General features: G+C 34.3%; 1 protein-coding gene across 1 annotated transcript in view; it reads right to left on the reverse strand.

Annotated features, from left to right (window-relative positions):
* Nucleotides 1-5,758: 5,758 nt before the first annotated feature.
* The window catches only part of LOC124359832, a 159,107-nt gene continuing 149,413 nt past the window's right edge, over nt 5,759-15,452 (reverse strand). The window contains exons 2-5 of the mRNA XM_046812945.1: nt 9,315-9,395; nt 7,183-7,282; nt 6,917-6,981; nt 5,759-5,831 (exon numbers count right to left, since the gene is read on the reverse strand). Of these exons, the coding sequence (XP_046668901.1) occupies nt 5,759-5,831; nt 6,917-6,981; nt 7,183-7,282; nt 9,315-9,395 (319 nt within the window). The remainder of the gene's footprint in view (nt 5,832-6,916; nt 6,982-7,182; nt 7,283-9,314; nt 9,396-15,452) is intronic.

Raw genomic sequence — 15,452 nt, forward strand, 5'->3', positions numbered from 1 at the left:
ATTACATTCAGGAAAATCTAAAACCCTGTAAATTTACTGTCGATATTGGGACCAGAGAAATTCCAGGTAGTTTCATTTTGAGTTATGAAAAATGTAACTGAGACGGCGCGGCGTTGAAATCCAGCAAAATCTCACTCTATGTAATATTAAAAAGTTAACATCATTTAACTAAAACATTTACCTAAACTTATACAGGCTACTTAAATTATGCGTGTTTACAGTACAAAGTAAGTCATATTTTATTTATTTACAAGAAACTGACCTAATTAGATGATATTATAAATGTTTTTACACATCATTGCAAAGACATTGGAAAGTTCGATGTTGTATAAAAATGGTTTACTTTCACAATTGGTAGTGCCGTAAACCAATAACTGGACTAAACTAGTCCGGTCCAGTAGATTTCAGTACAGTACTCCAATCCTTTATATAACTTAAATAACCCGAGCAAAGTACAAACCCACATAATTTTCCATTTACTTCTTAATTTTCATTTGGATAGAATAGACAGAATCAATCAGCATATTGTTGTATTGATTATGTAATCCATGAATCTTAACATTCAAGTTAAAGTGGGTAAAATTTTTTCACAAAAAAACATTCGAATTTGTATAATTCTTGTTACAAATTATTTAAATTATTTGGGGTTTAAAACATAAATGAACTTTAATATAACCAACTAACTTACTGAATTTATAATACCTAACTTAATAAAACATTTGAAATAAAATAAAACAATAATAAACGCGAACGAATAACAGTTTGACAAGTGAGTTTGTTCAATATATTGTTTCTCAATAAATTCTATTTTGATTTTTATACGGATGCAGTAAAGTTTCCAATATAACTTAGCTCATTATCGCAAAAACAAACTTTTCTTTTATCAATCAAGTTTAATTATTTTATTTTAACGAATTTTCTTCCATAATTAATCTAAAACGTAAATCTGTAGGTAAAATATAATTTAACCTTTTCATTGGAGCTACATCCTAAAATCAAGTAATTTATTTTAGTTTTAAGGATATGGATTATTAATAATCATGAATTGATTTGAAATCCTTTGTAAACAAATAACATTGTTAACCCAAAGAAACCAGGTGCATTTGCAAAATCTATCTTGTACGGTACTCACAGAAAACTCCTCGCAGGATTTGTCCAATTAATCAACGATCTATCACTGTCAAAGACAGAAAAACTTAGAGCCAGCTTTGCAAAAAACTGGCGGAAAAAAGCATTTTATACTTCTACCCCCACCCTCTCGATGGTTTCGACTTTTCACTTAATTTCTATGGTTAATAAAACTATACCATACAAAGTCATCTTACTTTAATTGTTTTATCATTCTAGAAACCCTGGAGTGTAACATATTGTAATCAAAAACTTTCTTTAATATAAAATCACCTAACATCAAATAACAAGGGATCCAGAGATTGATAAACGTGTCTCACCTTTACAGTACATTGATCTTGATAGGAATCTACTTCTGTTTTTTTTTTTTTTTTTTTTTTTTTTTTTTTTTTTTTTTTTTTTTTTTTTAATACTATTCACCCTATGTTATCCCATGTTAATTCATAAAGCATAAATTACTTTTGGAAAATATGGATAATATTCACAACAATAACAGTTTTTGGCCTTCACTTATTTCAGTGCTTCCATATAGAGCTTCGTCTTTAGCTTGTATTTTGATGAAATCGTGAATCATCATGGAAAATATCCATACATACTAATCTGCTTACTTTCGTAAAGTCTTCTTTCTATATTTAAAAATTTGCACTCATCGAAACAATCTTTTTCTAGAGCTCTGCCTCATTTGGGATGGTTACCGAACTGGAGTTTTGGATTTTTAAATGAAGGTTTTTGCTAAATTTAGTAAAAGTTTGACATAAAATTACGTCTGAAGAGTTTTTAGACAGATACATATGGACAATCTTCGGCACATGTCAGTTTTAGGTATCATTTATAAGCCAGTTATGAGGGCTTAATTTGAATAATGTCTCTAGAACATATTTTATGTAGTTTTATTCTTGCAGTATAAAATATCGTAAGTAAGTTAATACAGCTTTAAAGTAGATATTACGGTTATACTACTAATTCAATAACCATATTTCATTCCTTGTTATTTGTATAGACTAAAATGAAGACTGTAATAACATTCTTGGCGTCAGTAAACGCTTAAATGTAACAACGGAGATTGTGGCGTTAAATTCCTGTTCAGCTTTCGCTTTCCGGATATTGTCCGATAAATCTTTTGGAGATGGAGGGCGAGTTGTCTTGAATTTTGGATCATTCGGACGCTCAGCGTTATAGTTGTTAGTTTTTCGCCCGTGTAATATTCCAAAAAAATAGCAAAGTTTTATTATTGAAGACTTGAATACAAATAACGGTACACTTAAAATTAAATTTAAAATACTTTTATGAAAGAAAAACATCAATTAACTACTGGTTAAATTGTATCTAAAAAAAGGCTACTACTACATATTTATAGTTTAGGCTTTAATATTATGTTAAATTATTTTGTAACCGAGCGGGATAGTTTTTATCACTATGAGCAAAAGAGAATGTTTGCGTTATGCAATTGTGTTTTCTAATACGCAAGTACGATTATGCGATTTTCCTCCAAGAGATAAACAGCATTTTTATGATACGCAAGACAATATTAAAGCTTTGGGTTTTATTTGTATTACATAATAACACAACAATAGCCTCAACATCAAATTTAATTAAAAATACACCTTTTATTTAAATGTACTAAAACAATAACTACATTTGTGGTGAACATAACTAACATCTTACATTGCACGCGAGCTGATGTACAATAGTAAAACAATGAAATCGTGAACCAACTTAAGTTCACAAACAGGAGTTTTATGTGTGTTATGATTTACTATGCAAGTGTTGAACTTGCGGTTGTAATTGTCTTACTACACGATATTTTTCATGCGTTTAACCATATAAAATTAAACAGTTATGAACTTTTCGAGTGCTATTCTTATTAAAAATATAGGAGTGCAAATCACAGTCACTGACAGAATACTATAATAACGGAATTTGTAGCGTCGCTAGAGGATAACGCAACCAGTAAAGTGGTATATATCCAAAAAAGTGAGAGCTATTGGAGAGACTGGGAGAATGTTTAATGCCAAGAACCAAGGTGTGACAGACAGCTGCCACAGAGGATAACATATTATTAACGCCATCTTGCACTCAGCCGAGCCGATGTACTTTCACCGAATAAATCATACATCGCTTTTTAGAACATTCTCAAAATGAAAGCTTTGAAAACAACTCCTTTGGTTGTTTAATAGATACCTGTAAACATCTTTTATGCAAATACTCGATAGCAATGTATCAAGAGGTATTATATATAACAATTCATTTTATTTATATTGGGAATGTATTATCATGACTTTATTTCATCCGATTTGTTTAGTAAAATAAAAAAGTGAAACAACCCTGCTTATCTGTATCTGGTCCCCACATAGGACTGGCTGTATTGTGATTTCCAGTTTCCTCCTACTTGTAAATGGTATCATGACGGTCTTTATGAAAGGATTCACTGCAAAGTCCTTCTGTTCGCACAGTACCCCCCCCCACCAGCGCTCCACAACGGCCAGTTGGGGGCTCTCGTGCATCATTATCCCAGACACGTAACCACGTCAACCATACACATCGCATATTTAATAAACAATCTTTTGAGCGGTTTTCGAATTTTATAGAATTGAAAAAACTGCCACTTATCTGACCTACAAAGTCGGGGGGGGTGATATGGTCCTTTAATTAATCATATAATAGTTTCAATTTCTGTAGTATAAATTGTAAAATGAAGTTTTTATGGTAAAAGTTGCAGCATATAAAATGTCACGTATTAAAATGTCATATGACTGACTCGATTTGTTTTACATGTTATTATTTCTGCAACATCCCGTTGTGATTCTTTTTTACCTAAGACATAAGACCAGTTTTAAAATGTTCAATAAAGCGCAACCAATCACATGGGGTAATCATGCGTCAGTCTTGTAACTAAAATTTTACCTATTTATAAATGGAACGTAATTGCAATATTAATTATGTCTGAAGGTGAAGTGTCTTATTCGACTTATCGTGTGAACAAACACACTTCCAAAAAAAAAAGCTTTTCTAACCCCTTATGAGTGACTTTTTTTAACCTATTGCTGAATTTACTATATTATTATGTGGGCAGTATTCTCGGTAGCTATAAATATGATGCGGTGTAAAACATACAAAAACAAAAAATTTAAGTGGTAATGTCCTTAGCAGCTGTAGATATATATGGTAAGTACTTAGAACAAGACCCTTAAAACACGCGCACGTCTACATTTTCCGAGCAGCAAAGCAGCGACCATAAATATGTAATGATGTGAATAAATTAACAACCTCCGTACTAAGTTCTCCCCCCCCCCCCCCACCCCCCCCCCCCCCCACCCCCCCCCCCCCCCACCCCCCCCCCCCCCCACCCCCCCCCCCCCCCACCCCCCCCCCCCCCCACCCCATTATATGAATACATACTCATGTGGTTCTTTGTTTGATGAAAATATACGTTTCTTGTTGATCTTTCACTACTAATTAAATTAAATTAAACATTAAACGGTTCTGGTTACAAAAGTGGATATTTCTCTGTATTATAAACTAAGATAAATGTTACTTCTCTAAACTCATGGAATAAACTTAAAAATAGCTTTGATTTGACGCTACTAATTTAAACTACGCTTCTATTAGTTGTTGTCTTTTTGTATTTACTTAGTAGATGAATGGTTGAATCTTCCAAACTACAACAATTCATAGTCGTTAGTGTATTAAAAGTGTGCTTGAGCAAGTTCAGAAACCTTGTAACTAGCTCATTACGTTATTTGTATACTTGAGGCTACAAAACTATGAATCACTGCACTATGGCCAAAAAATTTATACAAAATTATATTGTACTTCGTGCAATAAAATATTAAATTATCGTTGATTTTTGTTTGGAATTTCATACATTTTACTTGAAGCCCCGCCGTATATCTTGAAAAGTTGGGTATGATCAAGAATAAGCATTAGAGGATAAAAAATTAATGGGATAGTTATTCTTTTTCCTTGACTTTTGTTCTATTTTAACAAGTATGATTGTGATAATTCTGCCTGATCGTTGTCAAATCTGGTAATCTTGGTAAACTGTATAATATATTCATATTACTACATTACGTTCGTAAATCATTTTAAATACAAGCGCATACATTTTTCCAGAAATGGTTTGTGGCGATGATCTATTTTCATCAACTCATATGTTTTTCAGCATTAAAATGATTAACTTAAAATTAACACTAATTTGTTGATTGACGGGAAAGGAGATTGAGATCAAGAGCTAGCGTCTACTCGATTGCAAACACACAAAACGAGATTACCTCTCATCAAAGCTGGTTATTTAGTCGGATGTGAGTGCGGTAAGCTGAATGATTTTCTTCGGGGGCGTACCAATTGAACTTATTGTCTTGACTATCATTGGTATTGAGGCAATAGAGAACACACCAAGCAGCAATCTGTTTTTATGCAATGAAAAATAATGTTGAGTCTGTTGTCTTTCTATACTCCAGTACATGAAATATTTACAAATTCAATTGTATGGGGTTAATTAATGGGATAATTTGTAATCCATGATTGTAGGTCACATAATAGGAAGTGGATTTTAGGAAGTATAGTTTGAAGCCTAATATAGCGTTAGGTATCGTGTAATGATAAATACAGAAATGAAACTTGAAACTGATCAGGCAGCATTTGTAGGGTCGTCGTCGGTGACCAACCTCTTCAGGATATACAGGACACATGGTTTCATGTAGCTTGAACAGGGAGGTTAGGCAATTTAAACGTTATGTAATGTACGATAGATATAAGAAATGAAACCTGGAGCTGATCCAGTGCAGCATGTTTAGGGGTCCGTCATCGGTTGACCCACTCTCAGGATTGTACCAGGACACATGTCAGATAGCTTGAAACAGTAGGTAGGCAATTTTAACGTTATGTAAATGTACGATAATATAGAAAGATGAACCTGGTACTGGACCAGGCAGCCATGTAGGCCTATAGGGTGTACGTCGATCGGTGGACCACTCTCAGGCATGTACAGGCTACACCACTTGTCAGTAAGCTTGAACAGCAGTAGTAGGCAATATTGAACGTTATGTATGTACGATAATATAAAAGAAATGAACCTGGACTGACCAGGGCAGCATTTATAGGGTTCCGTCATCGGTGACCACTCTCAGGATGTACAGGACTACATTGTCAGTAGCTTGAACAGCAGGTAGGCAATTTAACGGTTATGTATGTACGATAATATAGAAATGAACCTGGACCTGACCAAGAGCAGCCATGTATAGGGTTCCGTCTATCGGTGGACCACTCTCAGGAATGTACAGGGACCACATGTTTCCAGTTAGCTTGAACAGCAGGGTCAGGCCAAATTTAACGTTATGTAATGGTACGATAATATAGGAAATGAACCTGGGACTGACCAGGCAGCATGTATAAAGGGTCCGTCATCGGTGACCACTCTCAGGATATACAAGGACACATGTCAGTAGCTTGAACAGGAGGTAGGCCATATTTAACTTTATTGTATGTAAGCGATAGTATAGGAAAATGTAACCTGGACTGACCAGGCATCATGTTAAAGGGTCGTCATCGGTGACCACTCTCAGGATATACAGAACAACATGTCAGTAGCTTGAACAGCAGGTAGGCAATTTAACGTTATGTATGTACGATAGTATAGAAATGAACCTGACTGACCAGGCAGCATGTATAGGGTCGTCATCGGTGACCACTCTCAGGATATACAGGACACATGTCAGTAGCTTGAACAGCAGGTAGGCAATTTAACGTTATGTTATGTACGATAATATAGAAATGAACCTGGACTGACCAGGCAGCATGTATAGGGTCGTCATCGGTGACCACTCTCAGGATATACAGAACACATGTCAGTAGCTTGAACAGCAGGTAGGCAATTTAACTTATGTATGTACGATAGTATAGAAATGAACCTGGACTGACCAGGCAGCATGTATAGGGTCGTCGTCGGTGACCACTCTCAGTGATATACAGGAACACATGTCAGTAGCTTGAACAGCAGGTAGGCAATTTAACTTTATGTATGTACGATAGTATAGAAATGAACCTGAAACTGACCAGGCAGCATTTATAGGGTCGTCGTCGGTGACCACTCTCAGGATATACAGGACACATGTCAGTAACTTGAAGAGGAGGTTGGCAATACGAATTCGAAGGCCTGAAACATAAAAACATCAGAATTGTATGAGTAAAATAATAAACTAGTTTCTTTGAATATTACCTATGCAGTATTGTAACGATATGCCAACCCTTGAAGTAGATAAAAGCGCTAACTTTTCGTGCTATATACTTGTAATACAACCTTTATTTACTACTTAGTGGGCTTTTTGAACGTTTCGAAATAGTTTTTCTTTGCTAAAGTTAAGTCGTTTAAAGGGTATTAAGATAGTTCAAGATTATGCACATCTAAGATCAACCAATTGGATTATCGTTTGTTGAAAATGAATTATCACAATGTAAACAAAATTAAGGTTGTAGATTTTCTGAGATAACGGTAGCCATTATGATATTTCCAAATGTTGTGGTATGTTCTTGATGGTTCTTGCTAGCGAATAGAACACGATTATTATTTGATTTACGATTTTTTTAGTATAACATCCTTCTCTTGAATATAAATACTTGAAAATAAAAAAAACTATTTTTTTTAATTTACCATATATTTTAAAATCTATCATAATCCTAAAACACCCTAAAGTTAGAAATTCAGCCATGAGCAGAACATTCTGATTTTATGATTAAATTCGCTATGTACGATGAAATAGCTATGTTTTTCTCCGATTCCTTAATAATCATCGCGTCCTGCAATAAAAGGAAGGTGATCTGTAGCTTAATTCAACATTTACATTGAGTCAACTCTTTCCTACCATAAACTACTTGATGAATATTAGTAAGTGGAATAAAATATCAACAAATAACCAATATCTTGTAAGTGTTAATGTGGGAAAAAAACGTTCGATGAAAAAAAACGTAACAAGACAGAAAAATACCATAAAATAAACATAAATAACTTCTAGAAAACTGTTTACATCGTACAAGAGAACCCATTTAATAAAATCTTTAATATCTAAATTACATTTTACAAATATTTGTGATCGGCAGATGGAATAAAACTCAAACAAGGAGCACTTTTTGAGGTAGAATATTTGTTTATTGGAATGGCGGAATGGCTTATTGTTTACCAGAGCCACTGAAATTGAAGGTGAGCGGGGGGGGGGGATGAAACAGTTCGAGCGTTTGCGTTGTGGAATGTTTCGTGGAATATTTTAGAGAGAGATTCAGCATTTTTATATAGCAAACGAAATGCACTGTTGATTGTGGAAAGTCAATGGACACACGGTGCAAAACGTGACTGACAAAATTATATATTTATAATTGTAAAGATCGAACAGTTTCATGAATACAGCACGGTATCTCAGTATAATTAGTAGGCATACAATAAAAAAAATATTTTTAAAATTCTTTCCCCATTAAAGTAATTAGTTAATGCAGTATTTTGTAGTAAAATTTGTAATTAAAAAAATAATGAGAGAGTCATATAATATTGTAGAATAACAAAAAAAAGTTTGCCAGAATAAATATTCAATCCATCATTAATAATTAATCTAAAGAATTTATTCTAAAATTATAATAGAAAATATATACAAATTATACATAAAAAAGAAGTAAATTTATAGAATTCAACATTTTAACAGTTGGCATTGTGGAAAATAGAATCTCTCTGAAAAAGGACGCCACTCACTCACAAGCTCTTAAAGGCATTATGAATTGGATGAAAGAAACGCTTTGAGACCAATGGACTCATTCTTCCGCAGTCAGAATCGTTTATGTGATTACTTGTATATTTTAGCACAATCGTTATATATTCTGTAAGCTTTATGATACTTTAAACTTTACCAATACTTTATGAAGTATTATCTAGTATCGAGTCAGATATATAATTTATATTAAAAGGATTCAAAGTAAGACGTATTCAATATAATTTTGATTTTCACTTATAGATTCACCGTATATGTTATAGAATCGAGGCTTATGAACTAACTTCGAAAGGACAAGATTTAAGCATGAACTGATGTTAATTCTCTGTCAGTTTCCAATTTGTATGCTAATTTTGTATAGTTTACAGTGAATCAAGAAAAGTTACTAGTTCATGTTAGTCATGCTACTAGTTACTGTATACCAACAATACTCACTGGAGCGTTGATTTTTTATGAAAGTACAGTTGTAGTCTCTCTTTGAATGTGTTCTCGTTCACATAGTACTCCACTCTGACCCTGCAACAAGAGACAGTTGTTTACTGAGTGATCACAGTTCATTTCACAGTAAAAATCGAATCCTGGAATATTTACTACTTTCACAAGATAGTTGTACCCGAATCTGTTCATACAACACCATGTGTTTCTAGAGTTATTCCATTGAACTACTATCCTTAGGGGATTATCTCGATAGATGCAGACGGCTACTGAGAACCGGCCAGAAAACTGCCCGGATTTAAAATGCTTACCACTTACCATTAAAGGAATATAAAAAAAAAGATGAGAGTTACTCTATAGCGCGTTCCGGATAATATGATTCCTATTTGTGTACTATAGGAAATTTATTCTCGTTGTTTGATATTAAACAATATGCTATAGGTAATATTAAGTTTCAAGGTTGTAGAAGAAATAGGCTCTCTGTCCGCTAGAATACCATCGATCCTTTGTGCTTCTTAGATTCCGCATCATTCGGCTTTGGTGCGACAAACTTGAATGATTATGCGTCTGACTCGACCAGCCCGTGAACTTGTTTGGTTATCTGTTCCAAACATTATTGTGCCATTTTTAATGCTTTAAATACATACTCGTTTCTAATACGTATATCAAAGTGTAATACTTTTGTAATTACATTGACTTTTTAAAATTAATCTCAACATGAAAGTATTTCATGAGTAAAGACTGCTATAGAAGAGTTATAATGTATCCTAATTCAAAAACTTGTTCCAAATCCAAAAGAAAATGTTTAGCTTATTCTGATTTAAAGGATGATTAACTTGATTAAAAATTAGCTTGAAATAGAATAAGATGTTTAAAAAACGCTGAATTCTTATTCATGCCAGAAGGAGGCAGGAGTCCACTAGATCTTGCGTCGCATCGCAGATTTCGCAACAGGTAAAGGTGTATATATTTGGACACACATAAGGGACTCACAGGGCCCTCAATATTGGTTATGTTAAAAATACAAGTTTGTACAAGAGTTTGTCTAAAGCACAAATTACTCCCGAGATATCTTTCAGGCAGAGAAAAAAACAGAAGAAAACTTTGTCAGTTCCCTGATAATTGTGCCAGCTTCGCTGATGTTTGGCTAATAATAATCATTGCTAGATAGTATCACAACCGTCTATATTGGAAGACTAGAAACTATAAAGGTTAACGTTCTAATTTCTTCGGTATTATTATAATAAACCTTTGCTCGACTTACAGCCATATGAACCTCTTGGTTTTAATTCATTTGAGGGCCTTAATAGGTCAGGTAACTGGGGAAATCCGGCAAACAATTAATCAAAACAATATAGACAAAGTGGGTAGAAATTTTATTAGTTATGTTTAATTTTCATAACTATCGAATGTAGGTTTAAAAATTATTAAAGTTTTAAACAAGAGTCGATATATAATAACGTATAACGAATAATTCAAAAAGGTTGACTTATTTCTTGAAAGAATGTTTGAATAAATAAACAAATAAAATCATACAAAAGTAGCATTGTGAATTCCAAAGCTGACAATGCAACGAGTATACCAGAGGAAGATCGCACTTCAAAAAATCAATCGACGACTCTTTCAGCTCTCAAGAGTGTCAAACATTCCCTTCCTTTGATAGCCATGATGCTTCAGTTAAGAGCTGATAGGAGGTTTAAAGATAGTGTTACTCCTCACAGATATGTTACTGATAAGATACATATCTTTTAATGGCCAAGCAGCAAAATAAAATTTTATAAAAAACACATTAATTCATTGAAACCATTTTAAAAATGGTATTGGAGAAATGTGTGAAAACTTTTAAACTAACCCAATTATTGTTAGATGCTCTGGTGATGAATAAATTTATTTATAAAGGCAGTCTTCGGAGCATAAAAGTTATATTTGAAAATAGGTCATTATTTCCAATTCCAATTGGTTTTAAAATTATATTTCCTCCCAAAAAATTTAGCTGTAGGAACAACCTCAAAAAGGGCCAATCTGTTAATAGTTTAATGTTTAACGCTGCATTAATCACCTTCAAATCTAGATATTGGAACAGGAAATTCTGGATTTTGTTGAATAAGAATAAACATTGAATATGAAAAGAATCAAATGACTTTTTTAAATTAATTAACCTAATTAATTTGAAACATTACTTTCCTTCTTTTTCCTTACTTCTTTCTAGTAAAAAAGAGAGGCCGATTTCCTTTTTAGCTTTATTCTTCTCGTCCTCTCCTCATGAGCCACTAGCTGGTGCAAAACATATTACCAAACAGAACAAGGGGAATAGCTGATATACTACAAAGTCGTTGGTAGTAATAAGAAGTGCTTTGGTCATATACAGGGTTTCAATTTGTCCCAACTGAGATTAAGTTCGAATTTGTTTCTTACAATATTTAATCATTCCACATGTGGCATGAAAAAATATGAAATTTACTTCTTTTAAACCTAATAATGGTTATATATTATAATCCTATACTTCACAGAAAACATTGTTGTAATGCTAAATATTAGTTTTTAATATTAAATTGCTACTCATGTATTTGAAGTTAATTATAAGAACTATGTCATTCTGAATTGTTAAAACGACGCATTATAACAAAAATAACAACTTAATTAGCTAAAGCCAAAGAAAAACAGAATGAAAAGTATTCTTGCATGTAAGAAGTTTGACAACTGAATTAAATACAGCTTAAGGTGGACCCTCGCAAGTTCTTTAGATGAAAACCCCAGTTTTACTGCAGTGAAGTGAAGAAAACATTTAATAAACTTAGGAAGGGCTATACGAAAGCCAGGTTGACTTTGTAAGCCAAGGTTCAGCAAATCCGACACGTGTTTTTTAGGTCCTCTGGTGAATGAATAAACACCACGTCTTTCGCATTTTTTATACTAAACTCTGGGCACACCCTGTGGATATCTAAGAGGTTTGGTGTTATGTATCACTGTTAACTGTTGATTGTTTTGTTAAGTTGACATGGTTTTAGAACATAATCCCTTCTGGAAGTAGTATTTAAAAATTGTACAAACTAAAATATTGGTTGAGTAAAAACAGCAACGCTGTATGAATATTACAGTATAAAAATGACGTTTAAAAACACGTTTAAAGTTTCATAACCCGGTTTATAAAGCATCCTGTGGTTTTAACGTTAAAGTGGAAAGAGCAGCTAATTATATTCTAGAAAGAGAGCTCTAGAGGGCGTAGGAAACATTGAGGCGTACATTTTCATGAACAAGTGACTCAAGTGTCTAAGAGATGACATTTAATTATTGCACTCGACGTGAAAACTGCTCCGTGAAATACAGTAATCATGTCAAGCAGAATAAGAGCCCTGCTCGTCATCGTTTTACTTAGATTTTTTTCAGATAAACATAATTTTCTACTTATTTATGTAAAGCAAAACAAAAAGTATTTAAAAAATTTGTCATTTCAAATAAAAAACAAATAAAACAAAGCAGATACAACGGCTAGCTTTGAGTTCTTCTTGTTCTAAGAGGCGGTAATTGCTACAAACTTTAGTCTCAAGGGTTATTTTGCGTACTCTTGTGGTATACCATGAGGTTACTAATTTTACTGTTTCAGTATTTCTTCAAACCGCTCTGAAAAGAGCCTATCGCTTCCTTCTGGTGATATTCATCGCCCTTGCCCCAGGAGTACCAAAGATGGCGTAGTGCTCCCTTGCTATTGCAAGACAATTGAAGAGTAGGTGTTTCAGGAGTTTCCCCCTGCCCATCAAACAATCTAGGGAGCGGATCTTCCCAATAAATTTAGAGTTTGTGGGGATGCTTCCTCAGGTGATCATGTCCCGTAATTAAACCAGAAGACATATATCTATCTCAGAAGACAACGATGTACCTAAGGCGAGAAGAAAAGACGCCAACCTGAGGGTAGGTGACTGTTAGGAACTAACATAATCATTCTCAGGACCCGGATAAAGTCTCTACCTCCTCTCATGTTTCAGTTTGAACCCATTTTGCGGACAGTCCAAAAAAGAATTCACCACCTAGAAATATCACTCAACGGTTCGGGCTCTGTTATGTTGGACGCTGAGCCCGAAGTTGGCTATGGAATCAACTCTTTCGTTGAAAAAGACCTCCTCTTGACCGGGAACCCAACAAATAAGCCACATCGCTGATTCTGCCAAGGTAAGAAATGGCTTCATAACAATCCCAGACAAGTTTGGAATTGAAACACACAAGAGTATTTCAGTGATATCCTTGTAACTGTGAAAATTCAAATTGTTTTACTCATATACTGCAGGCCAAGAGTTTTACGAGCACATTCCATAATGACTGTTACTTTTGCCTGGAAACCCGTGAGAAAGGGTCCATAGGGGCCACCAGCTCCCTGCTCGGTCTCACTCCCACAATCCCAGCACATTGTTCACTTTGTTTTAGAGCCAAAGGTGAAACCCATTCAAGTTCCGCTGGTGGTCGAGGTTTCTTTCCCTCCAACCAAGCCTCCCTAGAAGGTTATCCACAACCCTGAAGGGTTTGCTGAAGGAAACATGTTTGAGGCATACGATCAGAAATCATGTGCAAAGCATCCACCTGAATCCAGGATGCTAAATTTTGCAATGCCCACTGTTTGCAGCCCGAAGCTGACTCAAGTCACGGATAGTTAGTTGCATTACAGCGATCTGAACCGGCTGAGCCTATGCTGTCACGAAACAGGTTAGTTTTACTGAACTGATGGCGATTCGCTGCAATAGTAACCCTGCTTAGTAGGGAGAAGAATAAGGCTAGCAGGTTGGTAAGATGCTACCATCTGTAGAGTTATTCCTGAAAATGGTCGAATAACGCCTAATAGGGGTGCCGATATCCACCTAAAGTCCAGTGAGGAAAGGCTCAAAACAATGTGACTGTACTACAATGTTTAGGCGGTGACGTGCTTAGCGGTGGGCAGCCCATCGCGATGTACTTAGTGGTGATGTGCGGCTCATTCAATTATGAATCGTGTACGTGCCAGTATTTCATTTCGGGATGACCATTCGGTGAGTTAGATATTGGGATTCGGAATAATTTTGTATCATAAATGCGGAAAAAATCACTGAAATTCAACAAAAATTGTTTATTGTTTCAAAAAATTGTCTCGCTCCACTCTAAAAACGATCCAGATAAACCAAAAGATCCGAATAAATGAGTTTCCGAATAAACGTAATTTTACATGTACTGTATTAATTTTACATTGTACTTCATATATGCATGGACGTGAATGCTCATGAGATATTGCAACATATATTTTCTGATGCGATCTTATTTTCAAGGTTTCCGAAGTGCCTTTGGATCCTTATTATTAGTACAATAATCACTAAGATGCCATGGCTGTGTTCATAAACACTGGGTCTCAGGACTTTCGAAACCTTCTGTGTTGTATTAACATTTTACAATTATTACATTACCTGTCATGTTGTCTGTAATGCTATACATTCTTATTTTAAAAAAATGTATTATTTATTAAACTGGTTATATGCAGCAAGTGATTTTTTTATGGATAATTATTCTCTGTATGATCCATTCTTTGAGAACAAAGTGGTTCAAGAGAGTTTTACGACACTCATTACTATTCTGCCATGATTAGTATTTGCTTTCATCTCAGTTATATGGTTAGAATTTTGACGTATTTGTTCCGTTATTAAACCATAATAACTAAGGCCAGATCTTGGTCACACAATTATTATATTTTGAACTTTGAGTGTACTTATGCCTTAAATGTTTTTTACACCCGATGAAGAGAATAGATTCTAATCATCGAAAACGTAGTGTTCTTTTTTGTAACATTATGGATGAAATGTTCAAAAACCTTTCGAATAATTCTATCATCAAAAATAAGAATAATAAGGAAAAACAAAGTAAATCCATCCAACATTATAACACGCCATAGCTATTCGACTATGTTGAAACAACAAAATGTTTGTTTTGATACAAGGAGTAATATCAAACAGAGTTCCAGGATACAGCTGTGTATCCTTTTCTCACGTTGATAAATTGATCATTTACTTCAGACACTGGGTGTTCTGTCCTTACGGAGCACCAACCGTAAGGTCCATTACGTGCTCAATATTGCACAACGTCATAAGGTATTTCCATGGGATATTCTTATAATTCTTGACATAA

Source organism: Homalodisca vitripennis, chromosome 1, assembly GCF_021130785.1.
Source record: "Homalodisca vitripennis isolate AUS2020 chromosome 1, UT_GWSS_2.1, whole genome shotgun sequence".
Lineage (NCBI taxonomy): Eukaryota > Metazoa > Arthropoda > Insecta > Hemiptera > Cicadellidae > Homalodisca > Homalodisca vitripennis.